The 23,025-nt window shown below is 37.1% G+C and overlaps 1 protein-coding gene across 5 annotated transcripts in view; it reads left to right on the plus strand.

Moving 5' to 3' along the window:
• Nucleotides 1-23,025, plus strand: part of LYST (lysosomal trafficking regulator) — a 191,342-nt gene that overhangs the window by 67,375 nt on the left and 100,942 nt on the right. For all 5 annotated transcript variants that reach the window (XM_070471052.1, XM_070471055.1, XM_070471054.1 and 2 more), the window contains 10 exons: nucleotides 165-2,241; nucleotides 3,684-4,704; nucleotides 6,223-6,384; nucleotides 7,961-8,117; nucleotides 10,877-11,103; nucleotides 11,604-11,670; nucleotides 16,053-16,162; nucleotides 17,752-18,169; nucleotides 19,447-19,591; nucleotides 20,966-21,139. In XM_070471052.1, the coding sequence (XP_070327153.1) occupies nucleotides 165-2,241; nucleotides 3,684-4,704; nucleotides 6,223-6,384; nucleotides 7,961-8,117; nucleotides 10,877-11,103; nucleotides 11,604-11,670; nucleotides 16,053-16,162; nucleotides 17,752-18,169; nucleotides 19,447-19,591; nucleotides 20,966-21,139 (4,558 nt within the window). The remainder of the gene's footprint in view (nucleotides 1-164; nucleotides 2,242-3,683; nucleotides 4,705-6,222; nucleotides 6,385-7,960; nucleotides 8,118-10,876; nucleotides 11,104-11,603; nucleotides 11,671-16,052; nucleotides 16,163-17,751; nucleotides 18,170-19,446; nucleotides 19,592-20,965; nucleotides 21,140-23,025) is intronic.

The following is a 23,025-nucleotide window of genomic DNA, read 5'->3' on the forward strand; positions in this document are numbered from 1 at the left end:
AGGGGAGTAGAGACATACCAAAAAAGCTAAAGGAAGTCAGCCACATAATAAAAATATACTGAGGACAAACTCCTAAAGTAGAGAAGTAAGAGGATAATCACCTGTGCAAATTGAGTTTTAAAACATATTAAGGTATTCTAAATTTTCTTTCTTCATTTTGTCAGATTTTAATCTACCATTCTCAGCTGGTGTAATCCTGACCAAAGAAAAGAACTCAAGTTCTCAAAGATCTACTCAGGAAAAATTATATTTAGAAGGCAGTGCCCCGGCTGGTCAGGTTTCTGCAAAAGTAAATGTTTTTCGAAAAAGCAGGCGACAACGTAAAACTACCCATCGTTATTCTGTAAGAGATGCAAGAAAGACGCAGCTCTCCACCTCAGATTCAGAAGCCAATTCAGATGACAAAAGTGTAGTAATGACTAAATACAGAAGGTCCCATGTGCTGCAGCATTTTGTAAAACAGTGTCCTAAAGAAGACCACCTTACAGTTAAGCTTAACCACTTATCAACCAAAGAACAGACTCCTGACACCATGGCTTTGGAAAATTCCAGAGAAATGATTCCAAGACAGGAGTCAAACACTGACATTTTAAGTGAGCCAGCTGCCTTGTCTACCATCAGTCACATGAACAATTCTCCATTTGACTTATGTCATGTTTTGTTGTCTTTATTAGAGAAAGTTTGTAAGTTTGACATTACCTTGAATCATAGTTCTGCTCTCACAGCCAGTGTAGTGCCCACACTGACTGAATTCCTAGCGGGTTTTGGAGACTGCTGTAATCTCAGTGACAATTTGGAGTGTCAGATGGTTTCTGCAGGTTGGACTGAAGAACCAGTGGCTTTGATTCAACGGATGCTTTTCCGAACAGTACTGCATCTGATGTCAATAGATATTAGTACAGCAGAGGTGATGCCAGAAAGTCTCAGAAAAAATTTAACAGAATTGCTTAGAGCAGCTTTAAAAATTAGAACTTGCCTAGAAAAGCAGCCTGACCCTTTTGCCCCAGGACAGAAGAGAACACTACAAGAGGTTCAGGAAGATTTTGTGTTTTCCAAGTATCGTCATAGAGTGCTTCTTTTACCTGAGCTGCTGGAGGGAGTTCTGCAGATTCTGATCTGTTGTCTTCAAAGTGCGGCCTCAAATCCGTTCTTCTTCAGTCAAGCCATGGATCTGGTCCAAGAATTCATTCAGCATCACGGATTTCATTTATTTGAAACAGCAGTTCTTCAAATGGAATGGCTGGTTGTAAGAGATGGGGTTCCTCCCGAGGCCTCAGGACATTTGAAAGCCCTCATCAATAATGTCATGAAAATAATAAGCACTGTCAAAAAAGTGAAGTCAGAGCAGCTGCATCATTCAATGTGTACAAGAAAAAGGCACAGACGTTGCGAATATTCCCACTTCATGCATCACCATAGAGACCTCTCAGGTCTGTTGGTCTCGGCTTTTAAAAACCAGGTTTCCAAAAACCCATTTGAAGAGACGGCAGATGGAGACGTGTATTACCCTGAGCGGTGCTGTTGCATTGCTGTGTGTGCTCACCAGTGTTTACGCTTACTGCAGCAGGCTTCCTTGAGCAGCACATGTGTCCAGATCCTCTCAGGGGTTCAGAACATTGGCATATGCTGTTGTATGGATCCCAAATCTGTGATTGTTCCTCTCCTCCATGCTTTTAAATTGCCAGCACTGAAAAGCTGTCAGCAGCATATACTGAATATTCTTAACAAACTGATTTTGGATCAGTTAGGAGGAGCTGAGATACCACAGAAAACTAAAAAAGCAGCTTGCAACATCTGTACCGTTGACTCAGAACAACTAGCCAAATTAGAGGAGACCCTGCAGGGAAACTCATGTGATGCTGAACCTTCCTCAGGTTTACCTAGTCCATCCTACAGATTTCAAGGGATCCTGCCCAGCAGGGGATCAGAAGACTTGTTGTGGAAATGGGATGCCTTAGAGGCTTATCAGAATTTTGTTTTCGAAGAGGACAGATTACAGAGTGTACAGATTGCAAATCACATTTGCAGTTTGATCCAGAAAGGCAATGTTGTTGTTCAGTGGAAACTGTATAACTGCATATTTAATCCTGTGCTGCAAAGAGGAGTTGAATTAGCACATCATTGTCAACAGCTTAGCATTACTTCGGCTCAGACTCATGTATGTAGCCGTCATAACCAGTGTTTGCCCCAGGAAGTACTTCAGATTTATTTAAAAACTCTGCCTACCCTGCTTAAATCAAGGTTTGTTATATATGTGTGTAGATATTTTTTCTCATTGTTGAAAATATCATATTCAAAGATGTTTGAATATCTTTATTATTTATTCTTTCCTAGGATTTAATTTTAGTTTAACAACAAAAAAAGTTCCCATCCTATGTCAAATTTTTTTTAACATTTATTTATTTGTTTGTTTTATTGGGGTGTTTATAGAGAAGAGGACAGAGCCATTGATTTTAACCCCTCTGAAAAAAAAGTAAAGTTTTAAATATATATCTGAGAAAAAATGGATAAAATGCAGATACCCAACAGCAGGGGCAGAGTTAAATTAATTACATTGTATTTACTTGATGTAATATTATTAGCCAAAAATAATGTTAGCTAGGATCTGTTGGGACATGAGAAAATGCTTATAATATTTTATCAGTAACATACACAAAATAAAAAATATAACCCATTTATTTACAGCTATGTAAAATATATATATAGTACATAAAGTGTGCACATGCATGATAATTATTTATCAAAACAGTGAAATTAATGGAATTATTATTTTTTGAATGCCATATTTACATTCATTACCTATATGTAGAAAAACTGGAAAATACAGGTAAGCAAAATGAAGAAAATTAAGATACTTAGAATCTACTAGTGAGTTTTGCAGATTTTGTGATTGTCAACTCTCATACTTAAAAAATAATTTTGTAAATGAAGCTTGCTTCTGATAGATAGTTGGCCTTTGAAATTAATGCGTATATCATTTTAAAAACTTACAGTAAAGTATAACATATCTGTGATCATTATTTTCACAACCATTAAAAAAAAAATCCTGATATTCTGACATTGTTCAAATAGAACTGTCTTTGATCTGAAAGTTTTATAACTCTGTGGCATATTTGTGGACAGCCTGGATCTTTCCTGAGCTGATTTATACTAAAATTATTACTCAGATTCCAGTGATCCAGACTTGTGAGTTTTACCTGAGACAGAGCTGAAAAACTTCAGATCTGTAGTTTAGTTCTTTCCCTTGATGACATACAGCTCTAATATAAACAAAAGTCCTGAGTGAACCACCAAGTAGCCAAATGAATGGAACACGCAAAGGCCTGCCTGCTTTCAGAGTGTCCATCTCAAATATGGAGGTGATGGTGTGTGGCATTGAGAATTTATATAGAGAAATTTGCCATTTGGGGAAAAATATTCTTCCCTGAATTGCTTTGTTTCACTTGAGAGGCATGTAATCTGTTCTTTTCAAATGCTACTGGAATTATATATGCAGTGTTTGGAGAAGGATGTAAAAGTTAGAAAGCAACTTGAAATCCTGGTCATATCTAACTAAGGACTTCAGCCAGATAATTGATAAAGTTGAAATAGGTAGTGTTGAGTATATGCAGTAATGGCATGTTTAAATAGTGTATGAATGATGTGCCTATATGTAAATCTTTTGTACTTTTTTTCTCTCACAGGGTAATAAGAGATTTGTTTTTAAGTTGTAATGGAGTAAACCAAATAATTGAATTAAATTACTTAGATGGTATCCGAAATCACTCACTAAAAGCTTTTGAAACTCTGATAATCAGCCTAGGGGAACAACAGAAAGATTCTTCAATTCCAGGTATTGACGGGATAGACCTTGAACAGAAGGAGTTGTCATCTTTAAATGGTACTTTGTATAGCCAGCAAGCTTATTCAGATTCTCAGAGTCTTAGTAAATTTTATGCCCGGCTGAAAGATGCTTATCCAAAGAAACGGAAGTCTGTCGTGCAGGATGTTCATATCAACACAATTAACCTCTTCCTCTGTGTGGCACTCTTGTGTGTGAGTAAAGAGGCAGAATCTGAGAGAGAACCAGCCAACGATTCGGAAGATACTTCCGGCTATGACAGCACAGCGAGCGAGCCTTGGCAGCACATGCTGCCACGCTTCCCTCTGGAGAGCCTCGTCCTGCCCTCTCCCAGACACATGCACCGAGCAGCTGACATCTGGTCCATGTGTCGCTGGGTCTACATGTCGAGTCCCATCTTCCAGAAGCAGTTTTGTAGGCTCAGTGGTTTCCAGGTATGCCATAAATTAATATTTATGGTAATACGGGAACTGTTCAGAAATCCTGAAGAGGAGCAAGGGAGAAAGGAAGGAGATAGAAACATGAATGAAAATCAAGATATAAACAGAACTTCTCAACCTGAGATCACTGGGAAGGAAGATTTATTAGCTTTGACTGTGAAAAGTGACCCCACACCAGCAGAACTGAGTGGTCTGAAAAAGAGTGCGGACCGTTTAGGTAAATTAGAGTCAGAACATCTTTCTTCCATAAATGTGGAACAAATTCCAGCTGCGGAAGCTGTTCCTGAGGAAACAAAAATCTCTATGAGTCGAGAAAGCGAAACCTCACTTCAGGGCATACGACTTTTGGAAGCCCTTCTGGCCATTTGTCTTCATGGCACCAGAGCTAGTCAGCAAAAGATGGAGTTGGAGTTACCCAGTCAGGTAAGAACTTACCTTTCATCTAACCATCGTGTGATGTAAAGTTTTTTTAAGTTCTCATGTAATGCTGTTGTCATTTTGTTTTTGCAAAGATTCTGAGTTTTGAGGTGCTCCTGGATGCTTAGCACAGTACCAGGTACTGTGGTGGGCACAGAGGAGTACACGACCCCGTTCTTGCTCTCAAGAAGCTTAGGGTTTAGTTTGGAATACAGAACCCACGTGAAAAAATTTACCAACCCTGAAAGGCATTGAATACACATTAAGTGTCAGATGAGTAATAATGGGTAGGTAAGTAAGTGTTAGTTGCTCAGTCGTGCCCAGACTCTGCGACCCCATGGACTGCAGCCCACCAGGCTCCTCTGTCCATGAGATTTTCCAGGCAAGGATACTGGAGTGGGTTGCCATTTCCTTCTCCAGCTATTGTATTTCACAGTCCACACTCAGCAGTCTTAGTGTGGTTCTGTCCGGTGCCCTGCCCAGATCCCCAGCCAAGCTGATCCACCCGTGCACCATCTGCTGCAGATGTTGGCTGCTAAGGACTCACATCTGCACCCGTCTCCCAAGGTGTGGGGTGCTGAGAGCCAGTGACTGACGGGGATGGCTCTGGGAGTGGGGGCAGTCTCTGTGGTGCAGTTCAGGCTCCAGAGCTTCCCATGGAATTGGGCTGGGGGTGACACATTTATTCTGAAACCACATCTTTGCCTGGATTCTTTCCCCAGCATATTCTATATTCTGCCTTCCTCATGCCTTTACAAAATTTCCCCTGAGACAAATCTCAGCCAAAAAAGGAATGCTTAGTTTCAGGCCCTGCTTCTCAGGAAACTTCAAATATGGCAGATCCCTTCTTTTCTTCTTGCGTGCTAAGTCACTTCGGTCACGTCCAACTCTTTGTGACCCCATGAACTGTAGCCCACCAGGCTCCTCTGTCGGGATTTTCTAGGCAAGGATACTGGAGTGGGTTGCCATTTCCTACTCCCTCATATCTTGTCTGTGTGTATCTGTGTCTCCCACTGGACAGAGTTAAGGGAGAAGTCAATTTCCTATCCATCCTTATGGCTTCATCCCCTAATAGAAGGACAAGCAGTGAGAGTTCCCTTCCAGGACAGATAGGAAGAAGTAGTAAAGAAGGGAGGAAGAGAAAAGAATTAAAATACAAGTGCTTCTTAGTCTTAAGGAATCACTAAGAAAAGGAATTAGTAATATCTAGAAATGGTTAATGAAAACCTTGAAGTTTCAACTAATCATTTTTTCCCTGATACAATTAATTTATGATACATTGAAATTCAAAAGCAAATAAGATGGGTAAAGCATTGGATAAATTAAAATATTAATCTTAATTGTAACAGGAGGATATTTGTATAAGCACTGGATATTTATAGTCATTTTAATTTCATATCAACTACAAATAAATGGGCTAGCTTTTACTTAAATAAATGTAAACTTATCATTTGTTTTCTCACTGTTTATATTTTTTTTTCTTAAAGCATGTTGATATTCTTAGTTTCTTTGCTTTTACCTTAGAACTTGTCTGTGGAAACTATATTGCTTGAAATGAGGGATCATCTTTCCAAGTCAAAGGTGATGGAAACAGAATTGGCAAAGCCTTTATTTGATGCCCTGCTTCGAGTTGCACTGGGGAATCATCCAGCAGATTCTGAGCATGATGATGCTGTGACTGAGAAGGTATGAATGACATACAGCTGTGCTGTTGTTGTGCGGGTGTGACTGGCAGAGGCAGAAGTGTGTGATCCAGAGTGCAACACTGTGATGTGGCTAGAACATACGGGCCAGGATTTGGTCAGGTGAGTTCAATGGGTTCTGTCTCCATCCTCTGGGATGGATTGTATTTACATCTCATAAAACACAGGAGAGCAGTGTGACATGCTTTTCTTCATCTAATCTGGAAATTTACCAAGAATTGCTTCCAGTAAGATGGAAAGTATTATTTGATGTCTCATATATAACTGATAGTTTATTAAGTAATAATGCAGGGATAGTGATGACTCAGCTGTCTTCTTTGTCTTGTTTGATTCTATAGTGATATGGCTAATATATGCAGAACTCTCTTCTCACTTTATTTTTTTTTTCATTTATTTTTATTAGTTGGAGGCTGATTACTTTACAATTTTGTAGTGGTTTTTGTCATACATTGACGTGAATCAGCCATGGAGTTACATCTCTTCTCACTTTTAATTTTAAATCACTCAACATAAAAACGACTGGTCCTTGCATAGAAAGAAATCATGGTTTTTTAGTTGTTCATGTTAACTTCATTTTCTAAAAGAACAATTTTAATTTTTTCCATGAAACTGATATATACATTCATAGTTAATTTACCTCTCCTTTCATGTTTCTTTTACTTTTGTTTACCTTTTATCTTTGTGTAACTTCTTTTTCAATTCCTTGGTCTAGACATATTGGCATTTTATAATCTGCCATAATAGTTTATATTACTGTTTGTCATAACTTAAAAACCTACTAAAATAACTACTAATGTCTTAATCATATTACTGAATCAGTTGGTTAACTGGAAAATGTTAAAATACCTACCTAAAATGTCAGAATTCATATATGTAGGTTAAAATACCTACCTACATATTTAAAAAAAAAAGATTATTCTTCTTTTTTAAATGTTGCAATGATAAAGTACTCTGAGCTTCTTTAAGTGTGTTTTTTTTAAGTGAAAATATTATTAGCATTTTTATAAGAAAAGGAAAATTTCATGCCACATGATACTGTACAAGGAGTTAATGCTGGAACTCTTTGATTTCAGAGATGCTTGTATGTAGACAATTGCATTCTGGAATCTTAAAATTAGTTTCTTTGAAAATTTTTCATGTCTTTAGTTATATAATTTATGAAATACTTTATAAGAACCTTTGGAAAAATTTTTCTTGAGCAAATATGTAAATATAATATGCGTTATTTGCAATAAGTTGTAAGAAGTATAATTCCACCTCATTGTGGTTTTTAGTCATCTATTATATAATGAGAATGAAATTTCTGAGACTTACTTTTCAGTAAAACTGAAATGACCTATTATTTAATTTGTTTTGAGGTGTTAATCAACTTGAGAAATTTTGGAGAATTATGCTGTGTGAATTTCATGATGTATAATGGTTAATATCAGTTCCTAAGATTTTTTTCTTAAAATACTGAAGCTGTCTTCAAAATGACTTTTGAGTAATAAATACCTTATTTAAGAAAAATGAACAAACATTGCAACTTTTGCCTTAATTTAATTATACTGGTCTTATAGAGTCATCAGTCTGAAGAAGAATTGTCATCCCAGCCTGGTGATTTTTCAGAAGAAGCTGAGGATTCTCAGTGTTGCAGTTTTAAACTTCTGGTTGAAGAAGAAGGTTATGAAGCAGATAGTGAGAGCAATCCTGAGGATAGTGAAACTTGGGATGATGGTAAAATATCACTGAAGTACTTATGACTCAATTTGAAAGTCAGATTATTAACTAGCAAATGGTTCTTAATAATATCACTTTAGAACTTTCTACTGCCTTACATTTGTAAAGTGTATTGCACTATTATTTTATTTGATCTTGACAACAAATTCTGGTGTTCTTGTAAGCAGTTTGAAAGTGAAAGTGAAGGTCACTCAGTCGTGTCTGACTCTTAGTGACCCCATGGACTATACAGTCCATGAAATTCTCCAGGCCAGAATACTGGAGTGGATAGCCTTTCCTTTCTGCAGGGGAATCTTCCCAACCCAGGGATCGAACCCAGGTCTCCTGCATTGCGGGCGGATTCTTTACTAGCTACCCACAAGGGAAGCCCAAGAATACTGAAGTGGTTAGCCTATCCCTTCTCCAGTGGATCTTCCCAATTCAGGAATCGAACCAGGGTCTCCTGCATTGCAGGCAGATTCTTTACCAACTGAGCTATGAGGGAAGCCCCTGTAAGCAGTTTAAGCAGTTTAAATCAATGAAATATATTTTTGTTATCACAAACATTGATGGAGTGCCTAAGACAGGGTAGAAGAAGTCTCTGCTTTCATATGTATTCTAATGGAAAAGACAAGAAATATCAGAAATAAGCAGTATGAAGAAATAAAACAGGGTGATGTGATTGTGACTGGGTAGTCAAAGAAGGTGTCACTAAAGATGTGTTTCCATTGAGGCCTTGATAGAAAAGATCTGTCCAGTGAACATTGACAGGAAGAGCTTTGAAGGCAGTTTGTTACAAAGATTAAGTAATACAAGGAATACAGACATCTCTTTGTGGCATCCAAGAATGCTGCAGCATAAGTTTCTTAGTTAACCACAGCCCAGCTTGTCCTTGAGATGGAAATGACATTGCATGTGATCCTTTGTTTCCAGGCCTAAAACTTGAATGGAGTAGAATGGAAGATATGTATTGAATAGAGCCAGGAGATTTCTGGGAGGGCTTCATCTTTTTGTTTGCTGGTCTTATGACTGTGCCAATACTGTTAGTCTTCACTAACTTTGCAGTACTTATTTTCTTCAGTGGTTGTTGTCTCTTTCAAATTGAGTGAATAGGAATAATCACCGATGTCCTACTTAAAGGGCTTTGATGGACCCATAGCAGGTGTTTTTGGTTTGTTTGGTTTTTTTTTTTACCATAAAGAGAGTGAAAAGAACAAAGGAACTGCCACAGATTGAAAGCCTCGTACATATATATTCATGTGACTTACTTGATTTGTTAAACAAACTTTTTTCCAGATTTACTGAGAAATAATTGATATACATCACCGTATAAGTTTAAGGTGGTTTGATTTACATATATTGTGAGAGGATTACCACAGTAGTTTTAGTTAACATTCACTATCTCATATAGATACAATACAAAGAAAAGAAATAAACATTTTTTCCTTGTGATAAGAACTCTTTTAGTATTTATTCTCTTAACATCTTTCCCATGTATCATACAGCAGTGGTAACTATAGTCGCCATGTTGTATGTTACATCCCTAGTACTCATTTATCTTACAACTGGAAGTTTATACCTTTTGACCACCTTCTTCTACTTCCCACTCCCCCTTTCCCCCTAAGCAGGTGCTTTTGAATATTGCTATAATAGTGTCAGTTTTATCATAGTACAGACATGATTTCATAATGATAGATAAATAAGTTTGCTCACTAGATCTTAAAGAATTTTGGTCCAGGTAGAAATTTATAAATTTCTTACCTATATGAACTTTTTTTTTTCATTTATTTTTATTAGTTGGAGGCTAATTACTTTACAATATTGTAGTGGTTTTTGCCATACATTGACATGAATCAGCCATGGATTTACATGTGTTCCCCATCCTGAACCCCCCTCCCATCTCCCTCCCCATCCCATCCCTCTGGGTCATCCCAGTGCACCAGCCCTGAGCACTTGTCTCATGCATCCAACCTGGACTGGCGATCTGTTTCACACTTGATAATATACATGTTTCGATGCTGTACTCTCAGATCACCCCACCCTCACCTTCTCCCACAGAGTCCAAAAGTCTGTTCTGTCCATCTGTGTCTCTTTTTCTGTCTTGCATATAAGGTTAGCGTTACCATCTTTCTAAACTCCATATATATGTGTTAGTATACTGTATTGGTGTTTATCTTTCTGGCTTACTTCACTCTGTGTAATGGGCTCCAGTTTCATCTCATTAGAACTGATTCACATATGAACTTTTAAAAAGAGTACAGCAGTTTCTTTAAAGAGCATAACAGTTAAATTTTCTAGAATGTAATATTCGGTGAGGCACTGTCTATATCCCAGTGATAAAAAAGACAAAGTATAAAATTCATCCAACCAATAGCCAAACCTGCTGTTTTCACCGAGATATGAGCAAATGAACTACCATATGATTTAGGTATTTTGGCACCAGAAAGTTTGGGATAGTACTTTTTTCCAGTTGTCTCAAAGGAGTGTGTTAAGTATGCATCACATGTCTATAAATATTACTGTTGATAGTACTTGTGCTTCTAGTGAAGATCAAAATTACTTTTAAGGCTACTCATTTATCATCAAAATATCCATATGACTTGATTATTCAGGATAATTATTGTAGTCAAAAATCAAATAATAGGAAAAGATTTTGTGAGCATCTTCTTATAAATAGCACTTTTGCCACTAGATCTCCTAAGTGATGAATGAGATTTGAAATTTTTTTCAGTGCTTAGGAAGGGAATAAAAATAACCTTTTCTTTTTCTCCTTTTAGGGGTAGGCTTAAAGCCTGAAGCAGAAAATTTCATTGCATCAAGCAGTCCAAGTGACTTACTTGAAAACCTTGCTCAAGGGGAAATAATTTATCCTGAGATTTGTACTTTGGAATTAAATTTGCTTTCTACTGGTAAAGCTAAACTTGATGTGCTTGCCCATGTATTTGAGAGTTTTTTGAAAATCATCAGACAGAAAGAAAAGAATATTTTTCTACTCATACAACAGGTAAAAGATGTATTTAGTTAAACATGATCAGTATTTATCACACACATGCCCTAATTACTCACCTCTCTATTTATATATAGCCCAACTTGTCTGAAAATTGAGATGATTACTTATCTTTTATAATACTTTATGGTATGTTTTTAGTACAAGTGATAATCTAAAAATCTGCTTCCATAGTTCTCCAAAGTAGGATAAAAAAATCAGTGTTGTCATTGGCTAACTATAAGAATCCTAGTGTGTTTCTGAAAATGAGTAATATTTTTTAATTGCATTTAATTTTTTATATATGGTCATTGTTTTGAAAAATCAGAAAAAACAGTATGAAAAACAGAATGAAAATTATGTATAACCCTACACATAGCATTCTCTCCACTTATTTTAAAATATCTAGATATGTACGTACAGTATACTATCAAGTAATTTATTATGATACTATAGTTTCTTCATGCTTTCATGAGGTAAGAAATTTAATTTTTTATTTTTTGTTTTTTAATCTTCAGGGAACTGTGAAAAATCTTTTAGGAGGATTCTTGAGTATTTTAACACAGGCTGACTCTGATTTTCAAGGTGCGTTGAAACTTTGGTTTTAAACAATAGCTTTGAAATAATTTTGTTATATGAAATGAAGAGTTGACAATAATAGCTTCCATTGCCATAGTGCCATGTGGTTTCAGAACTAGCTTTATATGCATCATCTCTCCTGTTTCTCAAACCAATACAGTAGACGTAGTATAAGTATCTTGAATTTCTAGAGAGGAAAATCTAGATCCAAGTGATCAAGTGAGTTGTTCAGGGTCATGTATTTAGAAGTGGCATTGCGAGACTGTTCAGTTCGGTCGCTGTGTCGTATCCAACTTTTTGTGACCGCATGGACTGCAGCACGCCAGGTTCCTTGTCCATCACCAACTCCCGGAGATTGCTCAAACTCATGTCCCTTGAGTCGGTGATGTTATCCAACCATCTTGTCCTCTGTCGTCCCCTTCTTCTCCTGCCTTCAGTCTTTCCCAGCATCAGGGCCTTTTCCAATGAGTTGGCTCTTCACATCAGATGGCCAAAGTATTGGAGCTTCAGTGTCAGTCCTTCCAATGAATATTAAGGATTGATCTCCTTTAGGATTGACTGGTTTGGTCTCCTTGCAGTCCCAAGGGACTCTCAAGAGTCTTCTCCAACACCACAGTTCAAAAGCATCAATTCTTTGGCACTTAGCTTTCTTTATTGTCAAACTCTCACATCTATACATGACTCCTGGACAAACCATAGCTTTGACTAGATAGACCTTTGTCAGCAAAGTACTGTCTCTGCTTTTTAATATGCTCTCTAGGTTTGTCATAGCTTTTCTTCCAAGGAGCAAGCGTCTTTTAATTTCATGGCTGCAGTCACTATCTACAGTGATTTTGAAGCCCAAGAAAATAAAGTATCTCACTCTTTGTATTCTTCCCCATCTATTCGCCATGAAGTGATAAGACTGGATGCCATGATCTTCATTTTTCGAATGTTGAATTTTTTTAATTAATTATTTATTTTACTTTATAAAATTGTATTGGTTTTGCCATACATTGACTTGAATCTGCCATGGGTGTACATGTGTTCCCCATCCTGAACCCCCCTCCCACTTTCCTCCCCATCCCATCCCTCTGGGTCATCCCAGTGCACCAGCCCCGAGCATCCTGTATCATGCATTGAACCTGGACTGGCGATTCATTTCACATGTGATAATTTACATGTTTCAGTGCCATCGAATGTTGAGTTTTAAGCCAGCTTTTTCACTCTCCTCTTTCACTTTCATCAAGAGGCTCTTTAGTGCTTCTTCACTTTCTGCCATAAGGGTGGTGTCATCTGCATATCTAAGGTTATTGCTGTTTCTTCAGGGAAGCTTGATTCCAGCTTGTGGTTCATCCAGCCTGACATTTCACATGATATACTCTGCATGTAAGTTAAATAAGCAGGGTGACAAAATACAGCTTTGACATATTCCTTTCCCAGTTTTGAACCAGTCCATTGTTCAGTGTCTGGTTCTATCTGTTGTTTCTTGCGAGACTGTAACCCAGTGTAAAGGATTGCTGCTCTGTCAGGTATTACTTGAGTGCCTACTCTCTTCTTTGTGCTTTCACAGACATTTGAGAAATTCATAATGAATATATAATATGGTCATGTTATATATACTAGATAGAACCCTAGATTTTAGCTATAGAAACCTAAATTTTAATTGGAGGATTAAGGCTGACATACACAAAATGTTAATTTGGGCTCGTCACATATTTTCGTTATACATTTTGGGCAGGCATACCTCAGTGTTTCATATCCAGGGGTTCATGATATCTGTATCTTAGCAATGATGATGTTGCCTTTGATCACTTGGTTAAGACAATATCTTGCAAGCTGCTTCCATTATTAAGTTTCTGTTTTCTCTTTACAATTAGTAAGTATCTCGTGGGGAGATAACTTGAGACTATGTAAATATCCTTTTTTTATCTTACTTTAACCTACTCATTTTAGTATCCATTGATGATTTTTGACCAAAACAATTAATATTGTGGTATTTGTCAAATAGTAATTTTCTATTTCCATGATTCCTTCATTTCTTAATTGGAATTATATTATAAGGAAAGCCTTCCCTTCTTCTGCATTTACTTAATTATGGCTATATTTTCATATATTGTGCTGGCACTTAATGGGCCTTTTTGATCTAAAGACTTATTTCTATCTTAGCTCTGAGAAGTTCTATTCCATTATCTTTTAAAATAACAGCTTTATTGAGGTATAATTCATGTACTTGAGATATAATTAATACACTGTATAGTTCACCCATTTGAAGTGTACTGTTTACTGTCTTTTAGTAGATTCACAATTGTTCATTTTAAAACTTTTCTGTCACCCCAAAAGAAAGTTTTACAGAGAGTTTGAGCAGGTAGTACAGAAGGTACCTAGGTTAACATTAGTATATTTGCTATAGTTAATGTACCTATATTGTTACATTATTGACTAAAATTCATAGTTTATTCAAATTGCCTTCATGTATACTTAATGTACTTCTTCTGTTTAAAGATCTTATCCAGGATTCTCATTGAAGTTTGTTATCATACCTCTTTAGGTTCCCTCTTGGCTGTGACAGTTTCTTAGACTTTCCCTGTTTAATGACCTTGAGAGTTTTAAGGAGGACTGATCATGCTGTCTTCCTACTAGAATTTGACTTTTTTTCATTGTGTATCTCACTGTAGTTTTTATTTGCATTTCTATAATGATAAGTGATGTTGATCATCTTTTCATGTGCTTGTTAGCCATTTGTATATCTTCATTGGAGAAATGTCTATTCAAATCATTTATGCTTTTTAAAAATGAGGGTGTTTCTTTTGTTGTTGTTGAGTATTAGTTATTCTCTGTATGCTCTAGTTATTCTCCATATCCTCTGCATAGCAACTCTTCTGCTGATGTTTTTCCCCTTGGTTAGGCAACTCAGCCAGTCTGCAGACTTTACAGTTATAATTGGTAGCCCTAATGTGTACATCCTGCCATACATCTCAGCTTTTTGTTGGCAGAATCCATTCAGTTTCTTTAGAGAACAGTTAACAAGTTTGGGGCATAACGGTAAATGATGAGTTATCTGTGCTGTATACTCATAATAAGGGAGAGAGGTGCATGTTCACAAACACCTTTTATTAATCCCTGTGCTTGCAGCCCTGTTCCTACTTTCTCCCCAGATTTTGGACAGATTGGCTCTCCATCCCTCTGACCGCCTTTGTAATTCAGAGAGGTCCTAGGCTGCAGCTCTCTCTTTTCTCTCTCTCCTTTCATCTGCGGGAAGTGTCTTTAAACCTCTCACTTGATGCGCTCCTGGTGCCCACTGCCTCCCCGGCTCTGCTCCTATTGTGGTTTCTTCCTTTGTTATTCTGCACTTTTAGTCCAGCGACTTTTGCGGTGACAGACAGAGGGGTGTGTGTGTGTGTCTACTCCCCCATTTTGAACTGGAACCTATTAGTTTTGAACTGAAAAAAAAAAAAAAATCCACACACATACACTTTACTTTGATCATATTATTTTCTTACTCTAAACCTGTAACTGATTCATGTTACTTACAGGATAAAGTCCATGCTATTTCTTAGTCTCATTGCAATTTTCTTTCTGTGTCAGTTCATGCCTTCTATAAAATATGTTGCTGAAATAGGACTTCTGTTCTTAGGTTTTATTTCAGAATTATTTTGTCATATCCAAAATGGAGATAATATTTATTTTGTAGGACTTTTTGTTTAGGATAAGCTGAGATAATGCATGTAAATATACTTTGATCACTGTAATACATATGCTATATATATGCTACAAATATTATTCATTATTTTACTCTCAGATGTTCTATGAATTTGTGTATTATACATGTAATATATAGAGCATATGTAATATATATGTTACAAATAATTCATCATTTTACTCATAAGTTCGATGAATTTGTACATTACCAGTTATATTTCATACTAAGCCTCATGATAGAATAAAGTGTTCAAACTAATCTTTAGTGATATTTAAGTGTTTTCATAATTGTTAATATTTCTACTTCTGTTTGTATCATATAATTTTCTCTTTAGAAAGTTATAGTTATAAACTAAACATCTTCAACATGAGAAGGTAGCAGACTATTTTATAGTACCTAACAGTGTCACCTTATTTAAGAAATACTGTATTAATTTATGCTTCTTTAAATACCCCTATTTTATTTTGAGCTACCAACTCTTTCAGAAAAGTGGTTTTGTTGGTTTTTTGTCAGCTGGTTAGTTGGTTTTCATTTAGTGATATTGCTGTTTCTTCAGCAAATATTTGGATTATTAGATTAATTGTAATCCATTTAAGATGTGACAATAGTATTGATATTTAATTTCTTTCAGTGAAATTGTTTTTTCAGTTCCTTTAATTATTGTATACTGGCTTTAATTTTTCCCCTTTCTCTTTCTTTAATTTAGCATGCCAGAGAGTATTGGTGGATCTTTTGGTATCTTTGATGAGTTCAAGAACATGTTCAGAAGAGCTAACCCTTCTTTTGAGAATATTTCTGGAGAAATCTCCTTGTACAGTAAATATGCTATAATTTGAGATTTTTTTCACTGATGCCTAATATAATTTTTTTTCAGAAATCACTAAGCTCCCTCTTTTGATGTGGTAACTGTTATACAGTCAACTTCATGTTATTGTTTGTGAAATTCTCAATTATTTTATTATTTCTACAATTTAAACTATTTCACTTCTGTTTTGGCAAACTAGATATATCATTGGGGTCATAATCCCTTTACCTGATTCCACCCCAAGTCTTTGTACTTAAGAAATGCTGAATAATTTTAATTACTAAAGATAATTATGAGTAATGATAACCATTTTGAAGGTTATCCTTTTTTTAGAAAATTATTATTCACTCTCCATTTATATTCTATCACTTGTCAGTTGGTGCAACTTAGTGATTTTTAGACGCTTCTTTGCTAAGAAGCCCATTTTTATAATGAAATCTTGACTCAAAGCTTAAGCAAATAAAACAGGAAGACTTGGAGCTACTTTCTTTGAAGTAGGATTGGAGAATGTTCCTGAGCCCTGCCTGTTTCACCACCCTACTTGAGCCTTATAGACCCCGAGGGAGCTCTGTGGAACATGAGGTCAAAAACCACTAGTGCAGACAATTGAGAACTGACTATATATTTATGGGATGTTTCTGTTCTATTTTTCTGAGTTCATTTATCATAGTAATCGACATTAGATGTTATTTTATGAATGGGTAGGACATTGTACTGGGTTAATCTTCTCTATTTTTCTTACTAGTCTCCTTAGTCATTGCTTTTCCCTTTAATTAAATACTTGTTTCCTCTCATCTCTTTTGTACATTCTGTATTTCAGTTTAACCAAAAACTTGTAATTATAAATAAATCTAAAAAAGATGAAAAAGTTTTATTTGATTAGGGAAAAGTCATGTAAAATAAGGTGGAAAGTAACTGAGCACTCAATTTTAGGAAGTCAGTCATGCCATAAATACCATTCAGAAACTTAAAGAATTTGCAAGGTCTCTGGTTCTATCCCTCATTTAAAAATAATTGAGAGAAGTAACTATAGTGCACTTGGAAATAAACTCCTTTCTTTGGTAGACATGATTCCTGATATAATCACTGTATTTAATTTCTAATACTTAAAACCAGCTCAGAACTTTTTAGGTTTGAACCTTTTTAAAATCTTCTAAATCTGAAACAAATTAACCACAAGAGATTATATGTTTTAAGACTGAAATCTCTTTCATATTTTGAAAAGTGAAAGTGAAGTTGCTCAGTTGTGTCTGATTCTTTGAGACCCCATGGACTGTAGCCTACCATGCTCCTCTATCCATGGGATTTTCCAGGCAAGAGTACTGGAGAGGGTTGCCATTTCCTTCTCCAGAGGATCTTCCCAACTCAGATATCGAACCTGGGAGTCCTGCATTGTAGTCAGATGCTTTACTGTCTGAGCCAATATCTTAACACACAAAAAATGACAATTTTAATGATATAGTAGGTAGGAAATTATTTAAGTAGAAATGCTGATATGCATATGTGTATGTTTGTATTTTTTTTTATAAGCTGATTTTCAAGATTATTATGTACCTTGTAACATGGCTGCAAAGTTTTGTTTGGTTTTCTCTTCCTTTAGGAAATTCTTCTTCTGGGTATTCTGAAAATTGTTGAAAGTGACATTACTATGAGTCCTTCACAGTATCTAACCTTCCCTTTACTGCATACTCCAAATTTAAGCAATGGAGTTTCATCACAAAAGTGCCCTGGGATTCTCAACAGTAAGGCCATGGAGCTATTGAGAAGAGCACGAGTGTCACGGAGTAAGAAAGAGGGCGACAGTGAGAGTTTTCCCCCGCAGCTGCTTTCCTCTTGGCACGTAGCTCCGGTCCACTTGCCGTTGCTCGGACAGCCACACTTGTCAGAAGGTTTCAGCGTTTCCCTGTGGTTTAATGTGGAGTGTATGCATGAACCTGAGAGCACCACAGAAAAAGGAAAGAAGACGAAGAAAAGAAACAAGTCACTGATTTTACTGGACAGTAGTTTTGATGGAACAGGTATGACAACAGCATTATCTGTGTACTGAGACTTTGCAGATGGCAGTTTTAGGTGAGCACTAGGAACACAGTGATACTCTGACCTACTGTCCACACGTTCTTCATGGAATGCCTTAGTGATGGTAGGTTCTGACGTACCAAAGCCTGAGTGGTCGGACAGCCTTAAACACCATTTTCTTTCTTCTGTACTTTTGCCTGGTGTGGGGTGGGAGAGAGGGAGTATGAGGAGGGAGGCGGGTGGACCACCACATACGCAACTGCTTTGGGGTCACCAGCCCCATTTTCTGCCTCTGCCGTGGTCCCATTACTGGGGTTAGGGTGGCTCCTGATATTTGAAAAGGAAAGCATAGAACCCTGTAGCTGCTTTTCCATCCTTCTCTTCCCTGTTCCCTGTCTCCTGTCATTCCACCTCCATTTCATCTCCTTTCTCTCTTGTAGTTCAAGCTCTCCTTCTTATGCTGTGTCTTACCTCAGTGCCTCTCTCCTAGTTCCTGTCACAGAATGTGTAACTGCAGCAGCCAACCTCCAGAGTGAGAATAAATTTCATTCCAGTTCTTTCTACAGCCTACTGAATCACTCTTTTGTGACTATGAAACTGCTAGGTAGAAAGAACTTGTTTGTTAAAAAGCAGTTTTTGGTGGTAGGAAAGTGGGCTAATTCTTAGGGTCTGTGGAATGAATGAAATGACTGAGCCAGAGGTTTGGGGGGTTATGATTATCTAGAGGTGCTGGCCTCTAAAGCTCTTCATTCCACAGACTTTACACACCCCACTAGAGCCTCTGCTTCAGGACACTAGACCTTCACCAGCATTTGATCTCTAGGAACATCTTCTACCACTGACCTACAGATAGAAAAGAAAACCTTAATGACACTGTCAGACTGAAGGGTGGGAAATGTCACCTGGTATCCACAGTCGGAGCTCTGAATCTACTTTTCCACAGACATATTTCCAAGTTAGTAGCATAGCATACTTAGGTATTTTTATGGGTTAGCCTAGGGAAGTTGAACTTTTGAGAAATCTTAGCAGATAACTTAATATGTTGGGTAGTTAATAGAGTTTTCTTTTATAAATTGCACATCGAAAGAGCAGAGCAAAATGACCTAATATAGAAAACTCTCCATGTACATTAGATAGCACCATCATCAGTAATATCCCATGTACATTGTTTAGAGCTGTCAATTCTTAGCTGGCAAAATTCAATTTACATTACTTTTCCACTCAGTTTTTGTCAAATGCTTGACTGATCATCCTAACGTCTTTTTTCTTTTTTTCATAGAGAACAGTAGACTGGAAGGTGCAGCATATGTGAATCCTGGTGAAAGGCTCATAGAAGAAGGTTGTATTCATATGATCTCATTGGGATCCAAAGCACTGATCATCCAAGTGTGGGCTGATCCCCACACTGGCACTTTTATCTTTCGGTAATAATTATCCTCAACCCTGCCCCCCATGAATAGCTTAGGTATTTAAATAATTTATGTAAAAGACATTAATGTGAAATCTGCTATAAAGATCATTGTGACAAAATAGAAAACTTATTTATAAAAAAGAAGGTAGATTCAAACAATATAATCTTTGTAATAATATATAAAATCTGTAATTAAACTCTAAAGTTCACTATGTTAATTCTCAGTGTATCTTAGACCAAATACTTACTTAAGTCTTATCTATGGATGTATTTTATCCGATTGCAGTGATCTTATGTTAACAGGCAACTGTTTTTCATGCATTATATATTTAATAGCCATTATCTCATAGACTTAGGTTCTCATTGCTGTCTTGTCCTTTTTTCTTGCCTCTGTTAGCTGGTATAGATACAAGTCTTTTATTTGTATTGAGTGAGTATGAATGATATGATACTATTTTTATAAATATTTAAAAGTTGGACCATAAAGAAGGTGGCTGAGCGCTGAAGATTTGATGCTTTTGAACTGTGGTGTTGGAGAAGACTCTTGAGAGTCCCTTCGACTGCAGGGAGATCAACCAGTTAGTCCTAAAGAAGTCAGTCCTGAATATTCATTGGAAGGACTGATGCTCTAGTACTTGGGTCACCTGATGCAAAGAGCCAGGTCATTGGAAAAGACCCTGATGCTGGGAAAGATTGAAGGCAGAAAGAGAAGGGGATAACAGAGGACAAGATGGCTGGATGGCATCACCGACTCAATGGACATGAGTTTGAGCAAACTCTGGGAGATGGTGAAGGACAGGGAAGCCTGGCAAGCTGCATTCCATGGGGTCGCAAAGAGTCGGGCACCACTGAGCAACTGAAAAACAATAATTTTTATTAAAATTTAAGTAAAATATGTTACTTAGGGATCTATGTTCTGTAAACGTTATAAAGGTTACTAGGTAGTTGATGTAAATTATATCTTAATTCTCTTAATAATCCCTCAAAGTAGGTTGGACCTATGATACATGCTGGCATTTAGATATTTATGTATATGTATTAATTTCTGGATGAAGTAAACATTGCACGAAAAAGGCAACGAGTATATAGATAGTAATAATAAATTTTTTTTTTGCAAATTGGATCCTGAAGATTATTGCCCAAATTGTTACTACTAGCAAATGAGCCAAATCTATTTTTAAGTTCATGAATTGAGGTTATAGTATAATAAACTAGTCAAGCAGATTATGATATGAAACAAAGACCTCCTGACTTTTCAAGTTAGTTTAATGCTAGAACTGGTTTTTAAATTCTATGTAAGTATCTAGAGTTATACTTAACTACACACGTTAAAAGCTGAGATGAGAAACATCATGTTTCAGCCTGTGCCTTTACTCTCTTTGCTCAGCGTCTGCATGGATCCAAATGATGGCACGAGAGCTGTGTTACTAGCGCAGGCTGAGTCACAGGGGGGCACTTTCCTCCCGCGCGCGTGGCAGCATTTAGTGCTCACCTACTCACAGCAGCCCCGAGGGAAGAAGAGCACCCATGCCAAGATCTCCACCTGGGTCTCCGCACAGAGGTAGGAGGCACTTTTAGTAAGTACTTCGTAATCTCAGTTACAATTTTAATTGTTCTGTTACAGCTTCTGAAACAAATTACAAAAAGCCTATAGATGAAATTTACTTTATTTTAATAGGAATCTGTCAAGTGAGATGTTTTTCTTTTTTATCACTTACATACAAAATTAATTTGCCTTAGAAGTAACCATTGAAGATTAATATTTGGATCTGGGGGACCATGCACAAATCTGAACATTTAGACATTTATGAATTTATATTATGTATAATACATTATTATATTATATAAGATAAATCCATAAGGAATTATTTAAATTAAGTGACTAATGAAGCTAATACCAAAATTAAATCAGTTTCAAAAGAAATTAAAATGACTCAAAAAAAATATAAGCCAGTATATCAGGTGACAGATTAAGATAGAAACCTAGAAATATACCAGGTGATAGGTTTGGTTATAGTACTATTTGACTTTTACAAACCAGGGGAACTGTGAGTCAAATTAATAAGAAATATCTTGTGGGATATCTTAATGTAAAGTTTAACTCAGAGAGAGTTGTAAGGTATCTTGGATTTGTAAGAGTTAGAAAGTATTTTATTGAATGAAATAGCATGAAAGGGAATACAGAATTGGAAACTAGTATAACACAGGAAAGGACTGAGCTGGTTGTAAGGAACATCTAAGTTGAATGATGAGAAAGAAAAATGAATGGGCATGGTGATGCTGCGTGACAGCAGCTTTGAATCCAGGATGAGGCGGCTAGACCTTTGGCAAGGTGCTTTATATATTGTCCAATTCTCTCTAAAGTTTCTCAGAATAGATTAGATCATAGAGATAACATATACCCTTAGCACAAATTAATTGATTTTTTCATTCATTTGTTCATCAAATATTTATATAGGAATTGCTATGTGCTGATTACCTGCAATATTAGGCCTGGGAGCTTGGTAAACAAGACAGACATGTTCCCTGCCTTTTGGGGGCTCACAGTTCAGTGAAGAAGCAGACAGAAAGGTACACAATTAAACGAGTGTGTATAAATCATGACAAGTACTGTGAAGATAACAAATGTGTCCTGAGACAGAAAATACCTGGTTTCCTGCTTAAGAGAAGGGCATCAGGGAAGACCTGTCTAGAAACAAATTATTTAAGCTGAGACCTGAAGGAAGGAGATGGAGTTTTGCATGAACAAGAGGGAGGAAAAGTGAGCCAGGCGGAGGAAAGGGCCTGTGAGAAAGACAGGGAGGCTGTGTGCCTGTCAGCGCTGCAGTGGGAGCTGCGGGAATTGACTGCTTACAGCCTTGCAGCCTCAGGAGGGCTGGGAGAAGAGGCCTGTGAGCAGCTTTGGGGTAGCCAGTCCGCAGTGTCTGCCGTAGGAAACAGTTTATTCATTTTAAAAAAATACATGAAAATATGTCATTGAAGCTCGGTTTCTATAATCCAAAGAAAATATTTTCTGAGAAGTTCTGTCTTCACAACTGCCTAAGCCTGAAGGCAGCTGTGGCACATCAGTATATGTTTCCAGAACCTTGAGTTAAGTTGGTTGGTACTGGGGATGGGACTGTGAGAGTCTGCTGGACACTCCTCATTTCTGGAACTCTTAGCACCTACCAGGCAGTGTAGTAAGCACTCTCCACAGATGACCTCATTCAGTCCTTCTAGCGGCACAGCAGGAGATGCCTCTTCCCTTCCGTGTGAGGCAGCGGAGACCCAAAATGTTGCAAGTGAGGAGAGTGGCTGAAACTCAGCCTGGACTCTGAGCCTGGATAGAGCCCTGCTTTAAAACCCTCTGCTCTCTTAACGGGCTCCCCAGGTGACTCGGTGGTGAAGACTCTGCCTGCCAGTGCAGGGGATGTAGGAGGAAGATCCCCTGGAGGAGGAAATGGCCCA

The sequence above is a fragment of the Odocoileus virginianus genome, chromosome 7 (genome assembly GCF_023699985.2).
Source record: "Odocoileus virginianus isolate 20LAN1187 ecotype Illinois chromosome 7, Ovbor_1.2, whole genome shotgun sequence".
Taxonomy (NCBI): domain Eukaryota; kingdom Metazoa; phylum Chordata; class Mammalia; order Artiodactyla; family Cervidae; genus Odocoileus; species Odocoileus virginianus.